Source organism: Schistocerca piceifrons, chromosome 2 (assembly GCF_021461385.2).
Source record: "Schistocerca piceifrons isolate TAMUIC-IGC-003096 chromosome 2, iqSchPice1.1, whole genome shotgun sequence".
NCBI lineage: Eukaryota > Metazoa > Arthropoda > Insecta > Orthoptera > Acrididae > Schistocerca > Schistocerca piceifrons.
This window is the reverse complement of record NC_060139.1, coordinates 424,961,229-424,984,184: the sequence shown is the minus strand read 5'-3', so window position 1 is coordinate 424,984,184 and position 22,956 is coordinate 424,961,229. Positions and strand designations below refer to the sequence as shown.

The window sequence follows — 22,956 nt, the reverse complement described above, 5'->3', positions numbered from 1 at the left end:
TAGGTAGGTGTTCATAATGTTCTGGCTGATCAGTGTGTATTATCTACAGTCAGCCTATAAACAAATAGCAGCCGTATAGTAGACACATGTTAGAGTATTAAGTAGCTGCAATTTTGAAAACACTTCAAAGTGTGGAAAACAAATGAAAAATTTCGACCTCGTCTATCGTCTGCATAATTCACGGAGCACTTCGTTTCGGCTGACATCACTACTGCCGTCATAACGGCATAGTAAAAAAGTTACTTAGCAGTAGTTGCAGATTCGTATGCGCTTGAATCTGTATTTAGAACACCAGTTCAGAAGTGAAGAGACTGTGTTCTCAACGGAACACTCAGTATTTTAGGAAATGAGATTGCAAATTTTACTGTTCCGAAATAATGTCCAAATTAGTAAACTTTCTTCCCGTAGGAAACGACCGCTTTTCAAGATATGTCAAATATTGAAGGATTATGCAGAGGACTGAAGGAATCAGTAGGATGTTGTCTTGAAATACCATTAGATCGGAAATGCATGCTTCCCTGTAAGGCAAATGTCATAGAAGACTTAACGGCAGAGAAGTTTTAACGACAACTGAGTAAGTAACCGACAGTTGCTGTATCAAAAGATCCGTCGCCACATCTGCGTTAGATCGTTTAGGAAACAGGCATAACAAAGTGTGAGTGTACCGAAATCGGTTCATTTTCTCCAAAAAATAGTGTGTTGAAGATTTTTTTTAATCTGCTCTAATAACATTATTAGAAAAATTTATGCAACCGCTATTGCCGCAAATATAAACGGGCACTTACCACCCAGCTTCAATTGAGCCGTCCCTTGGGCCGTTTCTTCCGCATTGGACACGACGCACTGGTACATTCCCCTATCTGATCTTTCCACGTGTACAATCTTCAGCGTCTGTAACCATAAGATTTACATACAATTTTTTAATTGCGTTAATCTATCGTCAAGCATCTGGAAAACGTATATAGTAAGAATGTGTTGTATTGGGGCATTATGTCACGTAATATGCAAGATATCTGAGACAAACAAAATATCCACAGACTTTCAGAAGAATGTTATAATTCCAATTCCAAAAAGCAGATGCTGACAGGCGTGTATGTACGCGAACCATCAATAAGTCATGTTTGCAAAATACTAACACGAATTATTTACAGTGGAATGAAAAAAAAAACTGGTGGAAACTGGCGCCCAGGATGGCCAGTTTGTGTTCCTGAGACATGTAGGAACATGCGAGGCAACTCTGAACCTGCGATTTCCGAAGATAGATTGAAGGCAAACCTACATATACGGCGCTTGTAGAATTAGGAAAAGCTTTTTACAATATTGACTGGAATGTACTCTTTTAAATTTTACAGATAGAAGGAATAAAATACAGGAAGTTAAAGGTTATGTAGAAGTTGTACAGAAAACAGATTGCAGTTATAAGAGCCGAAGGACGTGGAAAGGAGAACAGAAGGCAGTGTTTGAGAAGAGAGAGAGAGGTAGGGCCATATTAGCCCTCACGTTATTCAGTCTGTTCGTTGATCAGGCTGTGAAGAAAATCAGTGAGAAATTTTGGAAGAAACTTAAAATTAAGGAACAAGGAATAAAAACTTTAAAGTTCGTCCGTTATATCCTGGTTCTGTCAGAGACAGATGTGGACTTAAAAGATCAGTCGAACCGTATGGATAGTGTCTTGAAAAGAATTTATAAGATGTACATCAACAAAGGTAAATTGAATGCACGGATAATGAAATGTAGTAAAAGTTTGAAGCCAATTGATGCTAAAAGAATTAAATTAGAAAATGAAGCACCAAATTTTGTAGAAGAGTTTTGCTATTTGGGTAGCAAGGTAACAGGTGATAGCCTAAATAGAGAGAATATAAAATGCAGCCTGGTAATTCTAAGAAAGGCGTTTCTCAAAAAGAGAAATATTTTATACCTCATATAAATTAGAGTGTCAAGAAACCTCTTCTGAAGGTGTATGTCTGGAGTGTAGACTTGTAAGGAGGTAAAACGTGGACGGTAAACAGTACAAACAAGAAAAAATGTAGAGATAGATCAAGGCTTGACTACAGAAAGCAGGTTCAAATTGACTGCAATAATAATTGATTGCAACAATAAATAAGTAAATATGCAGACAGCTGTTTTGTGATCTGTCCTTCTTTTTCCTTCTAACACGATACAAACATAAACTGACTGTGTGGACTGCTGAAACAAATGTGAAGAACCAATTGTACTTTATGGGAGGACATTTTGAAACCGTGATGTTGTTACATCATACAGCTCGAGTAACAGAGTTTACAGGTCTTTCTTAATTTACGACATAAATAGGACTCTCCATCAGATGAATGTTTGGTTACTGAAAGATTCAAAATCACATTAAATGATCTGTTTACTCAATTTTTTTCAGGCTCGTTTCTGTGTTGCAATTTCCTGAAGAACGACGTTATTTCCATTGAAACTGTATATTTACTGAAAATAGTGCTTATTTAAACCACTAAATGTCAATTTCGGATGGAGACGCAAGTTGAGTTCACCAGAGAAGGCCACGAATACAAGTTACATGATGACCGAACATCAGGCAATTACCACCGCAAGGAAAAGACCACGGCATCTAAGCATACGATACATCACACAATGGGTAAACACTAGAGCATGAATTCTTCTAAACTAAGCCCATTATGGGTCATTGGTATGAATATTATTTACATTGTCTTCTTATCATGTGATGTGGCAGGTCTTCTCATAAACTGTCACATAACATATTTCGTAATAATTTATGGTCATTCCCCTGATCAATGAAGTCATTCTTTTACACTGCTTCGCAATTGCACACCATATTCATTACAACCAGTGACTTCCTGTTTACTGGCAGCAACTTAGTACGTCGCTCTTCAGCCTGCAGAATTTTTAAAACATAATAAGAAGATAATAAATAATAAAAGTAGGCGATAAAAACGGTGACTTCTAAATTGTAAAATGGCGGAAAGTTGTGGAAGTTAAAATATAAAACAAAGGGTGGGCAATGCTAATTAAAACACACAGCAAGCAGACAGGTACAATAGTAGACGGACAATTAAAAAACATGGCGACAGCATGCTTTCTGTTTGCAAGAGATAAAAGATCACACCCAGTGACAGGGTGGTTTCTGTTCACAATATTTCAGAAAAGAGGAACAACACTTAACACTCACTTAAAACACTGCACTAAAGAGTTGGCACAAAGATGACACATCACAGCCTAGGACAGATAGAGGGGGACCTGGATAGATGAGGGGGAAAAGAAGGGGGAGGAGGGGAAAAAGCAAAGTGGTGGGAGGGGGGAGGGGGGAGAGGAGCCAATGAAGGGAGAGGACTTATAAGGGAGGGCACAGCAGACGCAGGAGGGAGTGGGGAAAGGCAGAAGAGGGCAATGCAAAAGGACTTGGGGGAGAGAAGGGGGTCAAAGAGAGTGTAGGTGGGGAAGAGGGAAAAACAGGAAGGGAGGGGGGCGAAGAGGGAGCCTGGGAAAAGGACAGAGGTAGGGAGGGGGAAGTGAGGATCAGAGTTGATAGGAGGGATAAATGAAGGGAGAGATGGCATCATCCGGGAGGGGGTTGACAGAAGCCATCTTGGGAAAGGAGATGATGGGTGTAGAGGTGGAGGATAGGTGGGACACAATGGTGAAGGGGCGGCAGCGGGTGGGGTTTGGAGAGGAGAGGAGCAACCAGGGGATGGAGGGGATGAATTTTGCGGGAGGTGTAGAGGACTCTGATATGTTCGAGGAAAAGAAGCAGATGGGGAAAGGAAGCAGGTCATAGAGGATCCACGTGACTGCCTTCTTTTCAGTTCCCTTTTATTATAGGAAGAGACTGCAAAGTTGAGAGCATATGAGCTGGCTGGGAAAACATAAGTCCCATCCTTACCAGCGTCTCACAGCTGGCAATGGAAACGCACATTTCCGACAAACGCCGATAGTGGACGCACGGGGACCCGGCGGATCTAATGATGAGCGCCTACTGAGCCACGCCTTCACCAGCGCAGACTACGAGTGCCCTCTGCCGCTACGATGTAGGATGGCAGGCAGCAACTACGCTGCCCAGAGTCAGTCGCAGTCTTCTACAGTCCTCAGTCTTAGACAGCCTTCGGCAGTTCACTCGCGTATTAGTAGCAGGAGCCTCATACAGCACGATGCTCTGTAGTCTGGGTTATACAAACTTTATTGCTGTTTGCTCTTTTGTAAAGTTTCATCGCAACGATTGGAGACAGTTACAAGTTAAGTAAAACATATGTTTATTGTGTTTAAGTGTTCGTCAATCATTTCTGCTCCTGTCCAGCTATCCTACGACGACAGCTGCTGCATCACTCTGTAGCCCACCTCTCCTTACTGTTGTGTACGAAGTAATACACAACAATAAGAGTTCTCTTAAAAGATATGAGCAGAGTCGTAAATTTGTTAGACTGGAACTGAGCTCTGGCCTCAGGCAGCCAATGCAGCATTCTTGGCCCCCTCCCCCATATCTGTCGATATCTGATAGAGAAAAATACAGACTTGTTTGAAAAATCCATTTATAAAGATAAAGAATCTAGCCAGGTTTTGCTTTGCAGAGACTAGCAACGCTGCAGAATGACAAAAGAGCGTTGTTTCCCAGAGGGCATGCACTTTTTTATGCGTATGCATGTGAAAGCTCTCTTATTTGTCAGCTTCAGAATTGAATCTTGGAGTGGGAGAAGTCTCCTGGCTTCTTTCTCACATCACAACACTGCTAGTTAATAATAATGAACTCAGCAAGAGTTTGTTTAACCCTTTTACTAAAATTATACTGCATGGAACTCGTAATGTCTGTTTCTGTTGGCCGGCGTGATTCCTGCTCCGACAGGGCATTACACAGACGTCAAAAATGTTTGCATCACCTCGGTTCCGAGAGTTCCCAAACCTGTAGAGAAAATTGGAATAGAGGTCAACATAAAAATCATTTCTGCTCTTCTTATTGCTCATGAAAACCACACATTGCGTGTTGTACCACCATACAGCGAGACCTTCAGAGGAGGTGGTCCAGATTGCTGTACACACCGGTACCTCTAATACCCAGTAGCACTTTCTCTTGCATTAATGCATGCCTGTACTGTCCACAAGTTCATCAAGGCACTGTTGGTCCAGATTGTCCCACTCCTCAACGGCAATTCGGCGTATATCCCTCAGAGTGGTTGGTGGGTCACGTCGTCCATAAAAACCCCTTTTCAGTCCATCCTAGGCATGTTCGATAGGGTTCATGTCTGAAGAACATGCTGGCCACTCTAGTCGAGCGATGTCGTTTTCCTGAAGGAAGTCATTCACAAGATGTCCACGGTGGGGTGCGAGCTGTCGTCCAGGAAGACGACTGCCTCGCAAATATGCTGCCGATATGGTTGCACTATAAGTCGGACGATGGCATTCACGTATCGTACAGCCATTACGGCGCCTTGCATAACCAGCAGCGGCCTACGTCGGCCCCATATAATGCTATCCCAAATCAGGGGGGAACGTCAACTTTGCTGCACTCGCTGGATAGTGCGTCAAAAGCGTTCAGCCTGACCGAGTTGCCTCCAAACACTTCTCCGACGATTGTCTGGGTGAAGGCATATGCGACACTCATCGGTGAAGAGAACGTGATGCCAATCCTGAGCGGTCCTTTCGGCATCATGGTAGATCCATCTGTACCGCACTGCATGGTGTCACGGTTGCAAAAATGGACCTTGCCATGGACGTCGGGAGTGAAGTTGGGCATCGTGCAGCCTATTTCGCAGAATTTGAGTAGTAACAAGAGGTCCTGTGGCTGCACGAAAAGCAGCGTTCGACGTGGTGACGTTGATGTCAGGGCAGGTAGCGGTCATTCATTGCAGTAGTAGCCCTTGGGCGGCCTGAGCGAGGCATGTCATCGACCGATCCTGTCTCTCTGTATCTCCTCCATGCCTGAACAACATCGCTTTGGTTCAATCAGAGTCGCCTGGACAATTCCCTTGTTGAGAGCCCTTCCTGGCACAAAATAATAATGAGGACGAGATCGAAACACGGTATTGACAATCTAGGTATGTTTGAAGTACAGACAACACGAGCCGTGTATCTCCTTCCTGGTGAAATGACTGGAACTGATGGGCTGTTGGACCTCCTCCGTCTAAGAGGTGCTGCTCATGCATAGTTGTTTACATCTTTGGTCGGGTTTAGTGACATTCTGAACAGTCAAAGGGACTGTGTCTGTGATACAACATCCACAGTCAACGTCTGTCTTCAGGAGTTCTGGCAACCGGCGTCATACAAAACTTTTTTGATGTGTGTAGTAGGGAGCACTTGCTGCTGAACGATTGAATCGTAATAACTTGCTGCTAGGAGATTAGGGTGTAAGCACTTGCTGCTGGCAGCTGGAGTAGACAGTTGCCTCTGGGAGATGGAGTGAAGACTTGTTATCTGGGGACAGAGAGCGAGCTGAATTCAGTCTGTCGAGGCGGTAGCGCTGCCGCCCAATGCTTTCGTGCTGGGCGAGTTGGGTATGATGAGCGAGCACTGCAAACACCGATGTGATAGGAAGGCAAACTTAGTTCACTCCCTTCAGGGGTCATTTGCCCAATTTTAACCTTTCGCAACCAGCTAGTTGCATTCATTATGCATTTTGGTTGGTTCCCTGGTGTTGGTAGCTATTTTTCCACGTTCTTTATATAATGGACTAACCACTCTTGCGGTCACTGGTCATATTCGCGAAATTTTCTCATAACTCTATTTTTATAACACCTACCCAGCTGTGCCAAGGTTAGATACTATGATTATGATCCCTTAACCAGTTGCTAAATGTTCATCGAATTATATGGGCACGTAAGTCATATGTCGATGTTTACGATAATAAACCTGATTGTTATAGTGGCCACTTGTTTCTGTTATAGCTAGATGATCCCTCCTCCCATTAATACATTTTTGTGCGTTTTGTGGTACCAATATTTTCACGACTGATTGGGCAACACTTATTAATTATCATTTAAGTAAAACATTTCCATTGTGTGACATTATCATTTTCTTTAGTTTGCGTAATCATATGGGGTGCTTCCATTTTCTGAAGGGCACCAGAATTCAGTAAACAAGACAGTCACTGATTGTACTGAATACGGTTTGCAGCTATGAAGTGACTATGCCAGACAGCACAATCAACACCCACAAACATTTAAATAGTGTGTTCAGCAATTTTAGCTATGTTATTACGGTGTCAGGAAAGTAGTAACGCTGTCAACAGCGTGGTGTGCCATCTACTACTCTCAGAAGGTCATGGTTTAGTGATTAGAAATGCAGGAGACGATATCCGACGTCTACGATAGGGATGCGTTTCCATCCTCTGTCGTTTCGATAGGAAAGACGTTAGAAACTCACCAAGTTATTCTTGTGATTCAACATCAGAAGAAGATTAAATCACATATTATTCTTGCTTGAGTAGTATGGGCATCGGCAAGCTAAATTTGCGTGAGAGACTAAGAGAACTGATACAATAATGTCCTACCAATATCACAACTCGTATCAAAGTGTACAAAAGCTTGCAAAATAATCATTCACATTTTACAAGATTATAGATCCACATATAGAACGATTTGCTTCAAACGTAACAGTTATTTTATTTCATGAATAGTTGTAGTTTCAAACCGAAGTTTTCGTCGAATGCTATTACTTTATTGTATGGTTAATGTTCTTAACTCTTGTACCACTCGAGATGTGGATAAAGGTATGCTTTTTTAAAATGGAATGCTATAGTTTCTTTAACGGAATTCGAAAGCTCACGAATAAGTGAGTACAATGATATAATTATTGTTACTGTTGGCATTGAAAATTTCACAAAAATATATCCGCGTAGTGTATTAAAACACTGAAAAGCAAGGTAGCTAAAACCGGCTGTTGGGTTGCAAATCTCGCCAAGTAGGGCTCTCATGTCATACTCTATCACTGTATTCAGAAAGAAGACAGGTCTAGCCCTGCCTTATACAACATACGTAAAGTGTTGTGTACGACTCCATACACAACGGCAAGGAGAGGCGGGCTACAAAGTTGTGCGGCAACTATCGTCGCAGGAAATCTGCTAACACAGTGAACTGAAGAGTTACTTAACTTGTATTTCTCCAAGTGTACGAAGACTAATTACAAATAACACAGCAAAAATGAGAATCCAGCTATCATGATGTCAACTAGGATGGGACTTTCTGAACAGAAGCATGAACTATGGTGGCGAAGCGATGACGCTCCAAGTGCAAGTCTATTGTGTGTCTGCCACCAGCCATCCTTTATCGTGGTGGCAGAGATCACTCATAGTCCAGACCTCCTGGAGCCGTGGCTCAGTGGGCACGCTGCATTGGGTCCAACAGATCCCATGTGACTGTTGTCGGCTTTTACGGAAGCAGTGGGTTGGTATCAATATGTAATACCACATGAAGGCTCACAAATGATTGTTGAAAATGGAAAAATTTGCTATCCCATAGCTTAGGAAAACTTTTTAAAATGTGGACGTAGTTATGGCTGAAGCAAGTAATTGGTCGAAAGGTTTGATACGACAAAAGTAATATGAGAGCACCACTTGACGGTGTTTTCACCATAATGCCCTTCAATTTTAGCACACTTCTCGGAAATTTTTGCACAATGCTTCAAGTCTAACATTAACAAGAAATTTATCACTGTACTTAGTGTTTCAAGAGCTGTCGGAAACCGATAAAAAGAGTACATTGTTCTATCTAAAAAATGTAGTCACTTCAATATTTCAGATGACATATGATTAAACATACAACTAAGTAACATGCCACTCGGGATAGCAAATTTGCCAAAAGCTTGTTTTCTTTATCCTCACTCACCATACTGTGCCTTGGTCAACTGTTCTTTGCTCTTTACATACTAATTAAATGTAAATTGGTTGCAATCGTGAGATACGCTAACAATATATTGTGAAACCACTTGCATAGTGAAAAGAATAAACGATACCCGATGGTCAGTTAGGCTGCCTACCTCTGAGGCGAGTAGGCGCACCCTGCTGGAGGGGGTGAGCAGCTGTGCATCCTTGAGCCAGACAACCGACTGCTTGGGATGGCCATCGGTCGTGCAGTTGAACACCGCCGTCTTCCCCACGTCCACGACCTGTACCTGCGGGCTCATGTAGGCCGACAGCTGCTCTGCCAACAAGCACACCAAGATCCTGAACCACACGCCAAGTGACAAAGAAACAACTGTTTCTATCTCAGTTGTGAAATCTACTGCATTCTACATGACCATAGTTCCAATATTGTGTATTTTAATCTTCATTCATTCGGGAATCAGAAATCATCACAATAATTTTAATTGTCGTAAGAATAATCTGCGATAAAGCGTTATATTTGAAATTATGACAAGCAACAAATACAGCTAACTTGAAATAGCTATGTTTTCATTTTCGAGAAGTAATTTTTGCCCAGTTTGAAGTTCATACATTTTTCTAAAAGATAACGCTGCCGATGGTTGAAAGCTGTGACAAATTCACTCGCGCTGAGACATTCCAAGCATGTAGAACAATAGCGCTAGTTCTTTTTGAGGCACGATAGTAAAGTGTTCAGAATTTCGTTGACCTCAAAAGTGACGTAACAGAATTTTTCTGTACAGATATTCAAATAGTTCAAGTACTGACACACTGTTTATCGAAATGATTCCTGTGAATTAACTGCATCATCATGCTGCCATATTCAATTACAGTTCTGAGAAAGAAGTCCCTATGGAGTCAAATGCCCAAAGCAAGAGAAACTCTATTAAGACTTAATGGTGATAGTCCACTATTGTTAGTCACTCATTCAGTCTTCGTCAACACTTTTAAGTTGAAAAGGTATATTACTTTATGATGCATTTCGTTTTAACAATCGAGACGACGATTCAATTTGCTTTATGCCACTCAAGAAGTCGGAAAGTAGGTCGCCTCGTTCAATCAAGTAATGAAAGCTGGCTTTATTTTTATAAAGTTCCCTCTGAAGTCCAGCTTAAACATATCACCTGTGACACATCTCCAGCGCAGGAAGTTACGTATTTAGTTTTTCCTGTGTTTTATTAGTAGTATATATTGCTCAAATTTCTTGCATGTTTTTGTTTTTAAAAGATTTAATCTCGTATTTATAAGTGTATATTCAGGCAGTCAATAGCGCAATAGTTGCCTGTTTGTCTATTTTGAAAAAAAGTGACCGTTCGTTTCAGCCTAGTTAGCCACTTAATCCGGCTCCAGATGTCGACTGTGACACATCTCAAGGGCAGCAAGCTATGTATTTATTTTTCTTCTGTGTAAAAGCTGAAACTAAATCCGTATTTACGGCATAACTACAACGTGCAAGGGAGAGATGTATTTTGTTCAGTCTCATTTAGCTATGTTTATAGGCAGTGTAACTTTTGTACGACTATTGTCAGCATTTCTCTCCTGTAACTGAATAAGACTGAACAAGATACATCTCTTCCCTACAACTCGTAATTCTGTCATAAATACGGATTTAGTTTCAGTTTTACACAGGACACACACACACACACACACACACACACACACACACACACACATATATATATATATATATATATATATATATATATATATATATATATATATATATATATGTCTAGCATTCTAACTTTATTGTATAAGGGGAGAAATTCACTATGCAGTTACTAAGTATGTTGATTGTAGATACCGGTTTAGGAACATTATAATTCCAATTTTAATGTAAATGAATCATGTGGGGTTATACAAGTAGTGTAAATACAACAGGTTACAGCAACATTATACTGTCTATCACAAAAAAGAGCACATCAGCCATGAAAGAATTTACGAATAAGAGAGGGACTTATTACATGAGTACATGTCAGCAATAGACTGCATTGAGCACCATGTTGGCTATCACAGATGTCAGTGAATCCTTATAACTTGATTAATGAACACTAACTGCAAGCAGAGACACACATCATCGTTAATGTATACGTTTACAAATTTTAATAAGGATTAACTTCAGATTGAAAGCAACAATGCGTGAAATTTGCTGTTTTGATGTAACTTTTCATTTTAGTAATCTAAGTGTTATTACGGCTGTCTCTAGCTGCGCGTTTGTTAACGTGTATAAGTGGAATCACTGAGACTATGGAAGATAGAGTCCGGCCCCGGTAGCTGAGTGGTCAGTTCCGCTTGGGACGCGACGGCGATCGGACGTGTCGGTACTTCCGCGTAGTCGTAGCGCCGCAAGCCGTGTTTATAGAAATTCTTGGATTGTGACCTGTGATATTCTCAGTGCTTCTTCACTTCCGTCGTACACAAGCTTCTTAATTTACTCACAGCTGTCCCGACCGCTCATATAGCGCAGTTATGGCTCCCAGTGTACCACGTAAGAATACCCTGTGTTTTGCATTTGAGAAATCTTCCAAGAATGTGCAACCGAGTTCTCTAGAAATCCATGACTGGAGAGTAGGTATTATTGGCATCACATCTGATCATGTCCACACAGCATATTATGACATGGCGGAATACTGTTTCTTTGTGAAGTTTTTAGACCAGATACAACTGGAGAAAATTTTGGTGAATACTGGTGGGAAAGCAGAGTTCCGACATCGTGATCAGTCGGTGAGTACAGTTTCAATAACTAACGCTGACATCGAGTATAAACAAGTGCGGGTGTTCAATTTGCCACCTGAGGGTGAGAATTGTTTTCTTAGAGATGTCCTCGCCAAATACGGTGACATCCGACAGATTAGAAACCAAAAATGGTCGAGCCGTCACAAACTCCAATGTTATAGTGGGGTTCGCTCAGTTGACATGGCAGTTAAAGTCAATATCCCATCCTATATAATGGTTTGTGGTTATAAGGCTCATGTCATTTACGAGGGGCAAGTAGGCACTTGTTTTATCTGTAACACGAGTGGCCATTTACGAGAGGATTGCCCACGGCGAGTTGTCGTACTTCGAAACAATCTGCAACAACGACAGAGATTAACGTTGGCTGATGTCCTAACTCAAAATCAGACGCCTTCTGTGACTGACTCCCAACCGAGTGCATCTGTGTCAGAGGACAACGATCTCGGTAACAGCACCTTCCCACCCTTGCCTCAAAAACCCGTGGCCAGTCACCCCTTAGCCACCGGTGTTGCATTATCTGTCGGTAACAAACGACGACGTACTATAAGTGACGGAAGTGGTTCTGGCGAACAGGTAGTAAAAACTCAAACCGATGACGCGGTGCCACGGGCCTCCACACAGGACACGCATGTGTCGGATGGCTCAGTTACGACCCGCCAAATCCCCATTCAACCGCCCGACGCAGAAACTGTCAATACTAGTGCAGCCGAGTGTTTACAGCAACCCGTTCCGATGCCGCTTGCCGACTCGCCGCAGGTGGCCAACACACAAGAGGCGGCAGTCAGTCAACTGCAACTCGTAAACACGGCGCATGAAGCACGCGGTGTCGAGCATAACACAAACAGCCGCCACCTCGAAACTGCTTCCAAACAACACGAGGACCCAGACAGCTGAATACAACCAGCCAGTGCGGCTCCAAACAAACACAGTGAGCCTACTGAAGCCGCGTCTTCGGAATTGCCGTCACCCGTTCCGAAGCAAGGACTTTCACATACTGCTTACAGCCATGACTCGCCGACTCCGCCGTCTTCAATGACACTTCGGACGCCTTTGTGACGGCAAAATAAAGTTAAATCAAAGGACTCCGTGGCTGGAAATAACTCAAAAAGTAAAGTCAGCGCAAAAACTGGTACAAACACTGCGGATGTAGGTTCGAAGTCCGACGGTGAGATGGACTGGGCTTCCTACGCTTCCCATCACCCACAATTCTCGGACGATCATGAGTCAAGCTTATAAGTTTTTGTCCCTGAACATTAATAGAGTTAGAACAGATTTAAAATTAGCAATGCTACGGCAGTTTATCTATGAGTCCGAAGCTGATATAATTCTGTTACAGGAAGTGTCTATCTTAAGTTTTCATGTATCAGGATTTGCAACAATCGTAAACACCGTGGCGGACGGGGGTACAGGTACGGCCATTCTATCACGAGACGGAATCCCAGTGAGCAATATCGAAATGTTGGACTCCGGTAGAGGCATAGCTTGCCAAATTTTTGACGTCACCCTCGTCAGTATCTATGCTCCATCTGGAACGACCTTAAAATCAGAAAGAGCTAACTTCTTTAAACAAGACATGATATACTTGCTACGCCGCAACCCAACCCAGTTGATAATTAGTGATGATTTCAACTGTGTGATCCACAGGAAAGACCAATCGCCAAACTTTAATTACTGTAGGGAACTACATGATCTGGTGCGTCACCTGCAGCTGAAGGATGCGTGGGAACTAAAATTTCCTACCCTGGTAAAGTACACGTACCTGACCACCACCGCATGTAGCCGTCTAGACCGTTTGTACATCTCTGAGAACATTTGCCAACATGTTCTGGACGCCGATGTCATTCCGGCTAACTTTTCCGACCACTGCGCTCTCTTTGTCACGATAAATCTGGCCAAACAGCATACTAAATGGCGTAGGATTCCGTGGAGCCTAAATGTTTCTATTCTCGCCGATGCCTTGCTACAAGATGTCATCTCCACGACATGGGCGGATTGTCTCAAGCAATGTTGCAGATATCCGAGCAAGATAGCCTGGTGGAATGCTGTGGTCAAACGGAAAATGCGATTATCTTTAAGAAACTGCAGTTGGCAACGGGCGCAAGATGTCAAACGCACGATTGATTTTTACCAAACAGTTCTGCGAGAGTTGTATGCGACTATGACACCAACCAACACACAGCTGACGACCATCAAATAAATAAAGGCGAAGCTTATAGGCCTAAAGCGAACGCAGCTTGAAGGGCTGAAGATCAGATCTAAAGCAAAATCGCTTCAAGAGGACGAACTTGCATCGCTGTATCACCTCATAAAACATCGTGCCCATCGCAAGCGAGCTTTTATCGGGGAGCTGGACACAGATGATGGACTCCGTTTGACCCGACAGAGTGAGATTCTTACTGCAGTTTACCGGTACTTCACGGATCTGTACTCGCAATGCGATACATATGGTGATGACGGCGGCGATATCGTGAGTGCTCTGCCCACCGTAGTCACGCCTGCGGACAACTCGGCGGACGTACACGATTTTGCTCCAGACGAAGTCCTTGAACTGATTTCTGGCTCGACATCAAATAAATCCCCTGGCCCTGATAGTTTGCCACGGGAATTTTATGTGCGCTTCTGGCCCATAATCGGACACGCATTTACAGATGTTCTCAATGAAGTGATGCGAGGGAGTGACGTGCCGGCCGAAATAAAGGAAGGCCGAATTGTATTGATACCAAAAAGCAAACACCGAAAAACCTTAGATAACTTCCGACCTATTACTTTACTCAATTTTGATTACAAAACCTTCGCCAGAGCTCTCAACAGCAGATTGTCTCCGTTAATGAAGCAAGTGATTCACAATCATGCATCACTGGTCGCACTATTATGACGCCCCTTTCGGAATATAGAGATGTAATAGCGATAGCGTCAGTCACTAACGTGAATCTCGCATTGCTGTTTATCGACTTTTGCAAGGCCTTTGATCGTGTCCGCCACGAGTACTCCTACAGCTACTGCAGCGTTGTAGTTTTGAGCAACGGGTTATAAATGTCGTGCAACATTTCGTCACGGGCATTACAACCAGAATCAGCGTAAATGGACAGCTTACTCAACCCATCGAGGCCCAAAGAGGAGTGCCGCAAGGGAGCCCTCTCTCCATGATGTTATTTGTTTTATCGCTCGAGCCACTCTTACGCTCTATTCATGACAAACTTGCAGGCCTTTCGATCGCTGGGACGTCCTTCGTGGTTCGTGCTTACGCCGACGACGTCGGAGTGTTATTGCGCAACGACAGAGACGTATCAACCCTCAAGACCGCGGTAGACGAGTAATGCTTCCGGTGCTAAAATCAACGCCGGTAAATGCACCTTTGTAAACATTCGAGGATTCGACGCAGTTCTTATACCTTGGGCGAAGCGTGTCGAAACCCACACCACTCTGGGGATGATTATCGACAAATGCCCGCTAAAAATGAACGTAAAAAATTGGAAGCAGATCACCAATAAAATGCAAGGTGCCATCTATGCAAACAATTGGCGGTCCGTTAACATTCTCCAACGCATACGACTCCTCAGCAGTTATATATTCAGTAAAGCGTACCATATGGCTCAACTATTTCCAGTCCCCAAGATGCAGGCCAAACACGTGATGAAACTCTCTAATAGATTTATCTGGCAAGGGTACCTGTTCAAAGTGAAATACACCACGCTGACGTCTTCCAGACAGGCCGGCGGACTAAACATGCCTGACATTAACCGAAAGTGTACTGCGTTATATATTAAACGAATCACCCATTTGTTGGACAAGGAACCTCTCAGCGTAACCAGTTGGCTCTTCCGAACCTTACAACCCACCGATACGCATCCACCCATTGATGTAGGTAAAATACATTACAAACTACGACATGTCAAGCAGTTTTTTCTTGAAGTAAGCTATATTGATGGACATTATTTCACGCAGGATTTACCGACGACGCACCTGTTATTAAGAAGATGGACATCTCCAATAGTCCGGAATCCCATTGAACTTAAAATACCCGAGTGTTCATCGGAAGGCAGTTTGGGACAACATAAGTTTAACTGTCCACACTGCTGAAGTGGCGTCCACATGGTATAAAGTGGTTAACGATGTTATACCCACTAATGAAAGGTTGCATAGAATCGGTTTAAGTGACAGTGATAAATGCGTCCGCTGTGGTCTGGTCGACACTTTACGCCATTGCTTCACTTGTGGCGGTCATCTCATTAACTGGAAATGGGTGAAGCACAGGCTGGGCCTGATTACCCGCAGCAGCCCAGCCAGCCACTGCACCGACATCCTGCTCTGGCCGGACGCGAAACATTTTCCCGCTACCAAGAAAAACACCGTGATGTGGATGTTAGGACAGTTTGTGACATATATCATCATCCACAATAGTGAAGATAATCTCATTAGTTTCGAGGCTTACATGCGAACGGCACACTGGAAGATGAAACGTTACCCAAATTTCAGGAAGATGTTCGCTAACATGTTAGACATAATTTTTGAAAAACAAGGCGTAGGGTAATTCTCGATGCCGGTAAGGACACAAATCACATGCAAGACTATGTAGCGAACAAAATACACAACTAATAAGGAGTTATACCAGTTCCTAGGACTACTCCCGACTTCTCAATGGTGTTATTAACTTCATTATGACGTTTTCATAATTTATGTTCCTGTGCATCTCTTGTTATCCGTTTGTGTGCTCCAAATGACTTTGAGTTTGGACGGTTATGAATCAAATGACAGAACTGTCATTCCAGTTAAGACAATCAATTATATATATGTTTGCGTTTCGGATCTATGTCTCTGTCTGGACTGAAGAGGCTATTGTCAATTTACTATTTATGTTCTATTTTGTAAGCTTACAAATGGCACTATATTGAAATGTGTTATTCAGTCTATTGTAGGATACAATTCGTGTTGAATCAGTTCCAGCACTTCAATAATTTGTTTTTGTGCTTATGTACATATATGGTTGTTTTAATAAAGGAAAAAAAGGTAAAAAAAGTGGTCAACGTGACGGAATGTCAATCCTAAGGTCCCGGGTTCGATTCCCGGCTGGGTCGGAGATTTTCTCCACTCAGGGACTGGGTGTTGTGTTGCCCTAATCATCATCATTTCACCCCCATCGACGCGCAGGTCGCCGAAGTGGCGTCAAATCGAAAGACCTGCACCAGGCGAACGGTCTACCCGACGTGGGGCCTTAGCCATACGACATTTCATTTTTTTTTCACCTTCATAGATTACACTGACATCAAAACTGTAACTAAAGGCAACACTCTTAATCTCGTTTTTGTCACCTTTGATCGAATTTGTAATATTACACCGTTAGTGATTTACAATGAGTCTGTCCGCGAAACAACTCTAATATTATTCCTGACAGAGGAAGATTGAATTTTCCATGTAAGTTATTGGCCGGATTCATGGCACTTAGCTTTATGAGACTGGACAGCGCTTAGCACTAGTGGTTTCGTGGAAAAGGCTTGTCAGTTTCTGTAACATCTCCTTTGTACTATACTATTTTCATTTACATGGACTGCTTTATTAAAAAAATTGCAACGTGAATAAAGTAATCTTGTTGTAAAGTGGGTGCATCATTATTTAAATTGAATTTTTTTAGAGACATAAAATGAAAATTTACTTAATTGCTTCCTTTAGCCTTTTAAAAATGGAACATCACCTGGAATTTACTAATAAACCCTCACACATTAAGTTATTTACTATTTCATGCAATTTTCGAAACTTCGCCCATGCTTTTGTTTGATTTCATATTCAATATTAATAGTCAAGCAGCAATAGCTACAATGAAAAATGAAAATAATCTTTATCTGCTAACATTGTCTTATGAATTACCTACGCTTTTCGTGATATACATGCGCTAGGCGTAATATATGAATTACACAATTGATCGGTAGCGCTCGTGAGATGCAGACGCGCTGAAGTGTGTGTTTCAATAGAACAGGGATGAAACTGCACTGATCTCGAGATTATGGTCAGTTTAATCATTCGTGCCGTGCTTGCAATATACACGAAATTTCATTGTAAATACACGTAAATTCGTTATGACCTGTAGCATGCGGGATTTGTTCTAAATCTAACTGTAACTTCAAAATTTTGGTGGAAGGAGAATTTGAATTGAAACGTGTGACGGTACGTCACATAAATGGACATTTGGAGAAAGGGACAGGAAGTTTTTGTTATGAGACGTGTGAATTATGGATTATTTCAAGACTGTGTACGTGTGCGCAATGTATAAAAAATAGTAAAGAACGCTAAGTTTTATCTGTATTTTTGAAAAATATATAATAATAATTGTTATTAGAAAGTGTGATTTATTGACTTAGTTGTCTCCTCTCATGATCACAACCATTAATTATAATTAACAAATTTTTTGTAGAGCTTCGTAGTGCAGGGAGCTCATCTCCCCTAGCAGGATTTAGTCGGCCATTACGCTGACGATTGATGTTATGAAATGTAAATGCGAGAGACTTCTCAATTTTGATCTTTCATTAATATCGAAGTTAAAATTAATTTCATTTACCAAAATTCACAGCACTGAATGAATTCAGTATGTTTCATTTTGGCCGCCTAACGGCAGACGAGATTGTCTCCAGTTTTGTCTCGCAAATAATGAACAAGATATATTGAAAATCATTACATTCCGCAATATCTCAGTTAATCTTTATGTAATTTGGTACATAAATAACCAGTAGCCCCTGAGACCCATATTAATAATCACAGTTTGCGTAAGAAAACGCATATTTTCTTTTCTAAATAGCAGCGCCCACGCAAACTATTTATTAGAAAGCGGTGAGTCGCACGTTGTGTTTAAAAAATATTATATCGTACGTACTTCGGGGCAGCCGATGTCCGTGCGAGAGTTATCGCGGTATAAGTTAGTGAAAAGCCTCATGCCAACACACAATATTTGAAGCCTCCCCAACAAAAATCATAAAATATAATTATAAAAACAAAAATATATAATTATCCCGTGATAAAGAGCCCACACACCCACACACATACATATACACTTATACCGTGATAAACGGTACCTTTTCTTGATTCGTAGTTAATTGTTGTTAGTTAAAACCTTCGTTGTTTGCATCACAATGCGCTACTGTAGGAACACATAATCTTCAAATCTACGAATTGACGAGATCTACTAGTTATGATTGGCCAACTGGGGTAACCGATTTGGAGATTGTACTGTCTGCCATCGGGTTCCCCTAAATGGCAGGCAGCACCGCATAACAGCCACGCTATGAGGGAAACAAACCAACAGCCAAACAGGCGAAGACATCAGGTAAAAACGCCGAAGATTCCAGTCGATTAATAAGAACCTTTCCTTGCAGAGGTCGCCGCGACATATCCTGCCACGGTTTCCTACGCTGGGTTTCTATTGGCTCCAGCTCACTATATAGGCCCGGCCGGTCGAAGGCAGACCAGTCTTCGTCCGCTGCTAATGGCAACCGCTATGGCAGAGTCTCCGAGAAGATATCACCGAAGCCGCTGTACTGCAATGCCGATCTAAGTACCAGCCGACCGAGAGGAACCACATCTCCGGCTAGATCGACGGACGTCTACATCTATTGTACAGCCAGCTATTGTATTGTAGAAGAAGTTACGTTCAATAAACTGTTGGAGAATACAACAGAGATAAAGAGTAATGTTACACTGACCCTAATATTTTAGTTGGAGTGTTGCAGCCTTATAATAATAAGTAGAAATATCGTCTTTTCCCACTTTCCGAGTTATTAGCTAAGGTATTAGTGTTTGAGCGAGCCAATAGACGCTTTCTAACATCTTATTTAAAAGAACAACTGAAAATATTTAGTTCAGATCCGTGTAAGACAGTGCTTCATGGTGTAATCCTTTCATTTCCGTCAGTGTAAAATGGCGAGCTGTCACAGTGGTTTTCGACAGGTGGGACTAAAATAGTCAAATTCATTACGTTTCATTGTCTTCTGTGCTGTTACTTTTATTCCGTGTATTTATCGATTTATGGGCTTCCAGTTGATTTAACAGCATATTAGTTACAAAAATGTACGACAGAGGTACTAAAAAGGCCGCGGTTGTGCGTTGCGCGCACGGCGTACTCACTGGTGACGAGCAGCGAGGTGGAGGCGCGCTCGCTGCCCACGCTGTTGTTGACGACGCAGGTGTAGCGGCCAGAGTCCTCCAGCTGGGCGCTGCGCAGGTACAGGCTGCCGCCCACCTGGATCACGCGCTCGTCCGTCGCCACAGCAACGCTTTGCCCGCCGCGGCCCCGGTACCACCTGTAGGCAAAGTAGCCGTCAGCACGCGTGCTGTGAGCGTCTAGAAGAGAGAATAAAGATCGACCATCACTTGCATCTTTGGCGCACTGACTACTGTTAATCCGGTCCTGTGACAGACCCGAAGTTTGCGCTTGGGGGTTGTAACAGATCATAATAAGGGGAAACTGATCTCTTGAATCGTACGATACCAGATTTATACCAGATAACATATGAGGTACACGAAGCTAATTTTCAAGTTACGTTACTTTTAGGTTGGTTTATGTAGTTCGACAACCGAAGATAAAGTCACAAGATGATAACCATACTATTAATTACGTGTTAAAATAGCCCAAAAAACACATTTTAAAGAACATTAGCATGTTAAAAACACGCGATTTAATTTCAATTTAACGAGTTTTTTTCAAAGCAGCAAGGTTTACTTGTAAATTTCCAGATCTGTTCCGTACTGCACTCAGCAATATTTGATTATTCACTGCTTAACATTTCATAACCTAGTTGTGAAAATGTCGCATGCATAAAAATTGCAATTTTGTAAAAAATAAACATCTTTTGTATGTTAAACATTTTGAACACTTTTATTGTTTTTTGGTATTATTTAAACTTTTTACCGTCGTAAATATGGTTTACAGACCTTTTGAGAACCTATAACGCACTTTGTTCATTTAGTTTCACCGCTTGTAAGTACCGTATATTAAATTCAGTTTGTCATAAATACCAGCGGTGTGCGCCGAAGGTAGCTTAGTCGTACTCCGCATTTATAAGAGTAACAACGTATGGTATGTTGTGTAGTGGTTATTTGCTCTTTGTTATGCAGTAGTTTTTGTACTGGAAAGCTTTTGAAGTGCTCTGGATAAAGTGTGGTGTGAAATGGTCGTGATAGGGAATGTTGTAGTGACAATGTTTTCATCTACTTGTCTCAGTAAGTATTGAAAATGACCAATTGCTAGTTTTCACATTCATTATAGAAACATCCCGAGTACCTAAAGAATCATCCTGACAACAACAAATTCCACTAACGAATTAAAAATGTTGAGTATTTTATTTTCTACATTGAACTGGTACTCTTCACCGTATCCATATATGCAAACACTATTAGTTGCTGGACTAAGGAAGTGCCTGAGCGTCAGTGAGTTGACTCGCTTCATTTAAATAGCTGGTAAGGGTCCCATTTCAAGGCGAATGCCTCTTATGTAACTAGTAATTTTGTATAGGTACGAGAGTTCGTTTCATTCAGTCTCTTCATTGCGTGTTACGATACACTATCGCTAAATTTATTTCGTCATTTTCTTTTTGAATTAATACAGCAGTTGTATTAAGATGCTTATCTGCGTGTTTCTAGCACATCCAGACCAGCTATTAATATTGCTTTTTTGATCTCACTGTGAAATTATAATGTCTAAAAACATTATTTCATATAAAAAATTAAACTGCAAATCAATGCCATATAAACAGTTGCTGTGACTCATTAAAATGTGTAAATGGTGAGCGTATATATCGTTAAGTTAGGTATAGTTCAGGTCTGCAGTAAGCCTTTTCAGTCGTATAGTTTGGTTCTGCGGCCTAAAGTAAAACTTTGTCATTGAAAGTAAGTAAATTAATGTTCGTTGTATAAAAAGGGAAGAAACTGAATTTTATAATGGCAAAAATTCGAAAATTCTATTTGTAGAACAAAAAAGTCGAGATGAATTAGGTACGATGATCACAACTTTAAGTCGTCTGATTTCGATAAACTTTACATGGAGACCAACAATACAAAAGTTGCGTAAAAATATTTTGTGTGTACTGTTCGCAAATATTTATCAAACATTACTATACACCAATTATTTTGACTAATATGAAATGAGAACAGAATCTTAAAAGAGTAGACGAGAACATTGGCCAACGGCCTTGTCGCATTGGCGACACCTGTTCCCGTCATATCACCGAAGTTTGCTGTCAGGCTCGGCTAGCAGTTGGATGGGTGAGCGTCTGGGTCAGCCGAGAGACGTTGGCAAGCGGGGTGCACTCAGCCCTTGTGGAGCCAATTGAGGAAATTAATTGACAAGTAGCGGCTGCGCGAAAACTGACAACAGCTGGGAGAGAGGTGTGCTGAGTACGTGCCCCTCCATATCCGCAATTCACTGGCGCCTATCGGCTGAGGATGACACGGCTGTCGGTTGGTGCCGCTGGGCCATCCAAGGCCTATTCAGACGGAGGTGAGAACACAAGTAAGATTACAATTTCAAATTAGCTTGAGCGATAATCGCCACTACTCCACTATTTTCGAGGACGGGCTATCCTGTTATCGTATCTCCTCTGGCATTAATAGATGCAACGCCGTTGTGTCCGACGTCAAGCTTATTGACAAGACGACTGGACAAAACACTAGTCACCCTCCCAAAAGAGCACAGTGGCTGCTTTGGAGCATTGTAGATGGGGGTCGTTATGTGGCCCTCAATCGCTCACGTAAGAGATGGCAGTGAAGCGGCGTGTATGTCCCAGTCGGCTGAATGGAATCGGCGCACTAAGACATGTGGATACGGAAACGTGACAGAATGGCAGGACAGAGTATGGTGTAGAGAAGTGCTCATAATAAAATTGTGAATAAAGTTGCCCGGTTTGTTGGTGTATCTAAAGGGAGTAACCACCGTGTCTACAATAATTGCTCATAGCCAAGTAGCACTACGAAAGAAAAGTAATCGTAAAAAGACCCTAAAAGAAAGGGCAGGAGGCGAGTGTCACACCTTGTAATTGACTATCGGTTCCAAACCCGGCAAGACTTTCTGGTCTCAGTGAAAGCAGGTCTATCTATTGCGGAAGGAACTGCATGAAATAATCATTTGGCCTCGTAAACGCCCATTGTTGACAGCAGAATATAAAGCTACATATGTTCAACGGGCCAAACGAAACGTGAATTCGACAGTAGCTGACAGGATGCGTACAGTGTGGCATGAGGAGTCAGTACTACGCCTCTTTTCAAATGCTGCAAGGCGTCGAATTCACTGAGGGCCCAATAAGGCGTTTAATCAGCAATGTGTGGAAGGTGTAGATCAGATCGCAAGTGGTTCTATGGCGCTTTTGGAGTGGTTTTAGTACTATGAATTGGTAACA

General features: G+C 42.1%; 1 protein-coding gene across 1 annotated transcript in view; it reads right to left on the bottom strand.

The window, feature by feature from the left end:
- The window catches only part of LOC124775442 (Down syndrome cell adhesion molecule-like protein Dscam2), a 139,940-nt gene that overhangs the window by 72,000 nt on the left and 44,984 nt on the right, over positions 1-22,956 (bottom strand). Inside the window, exons 3-5 of the mRNA XM_047250274.1 lie at positions 19,691-19,973; positions 8,962-9,125; positions 786-891 (exon numbers count right to left, since the gene is read on the bottom strand). Coding sequence (XP_047106230.1) covers positions 786-891; positions 8,962-9,125; positions 19,691-19,973 — 553 coding nt within the window. The remainder of the gene's footprint in view (positions 1-785; positions 892-8,961; positions 9,126-19,690; positions 19,974-22,956) is intronic.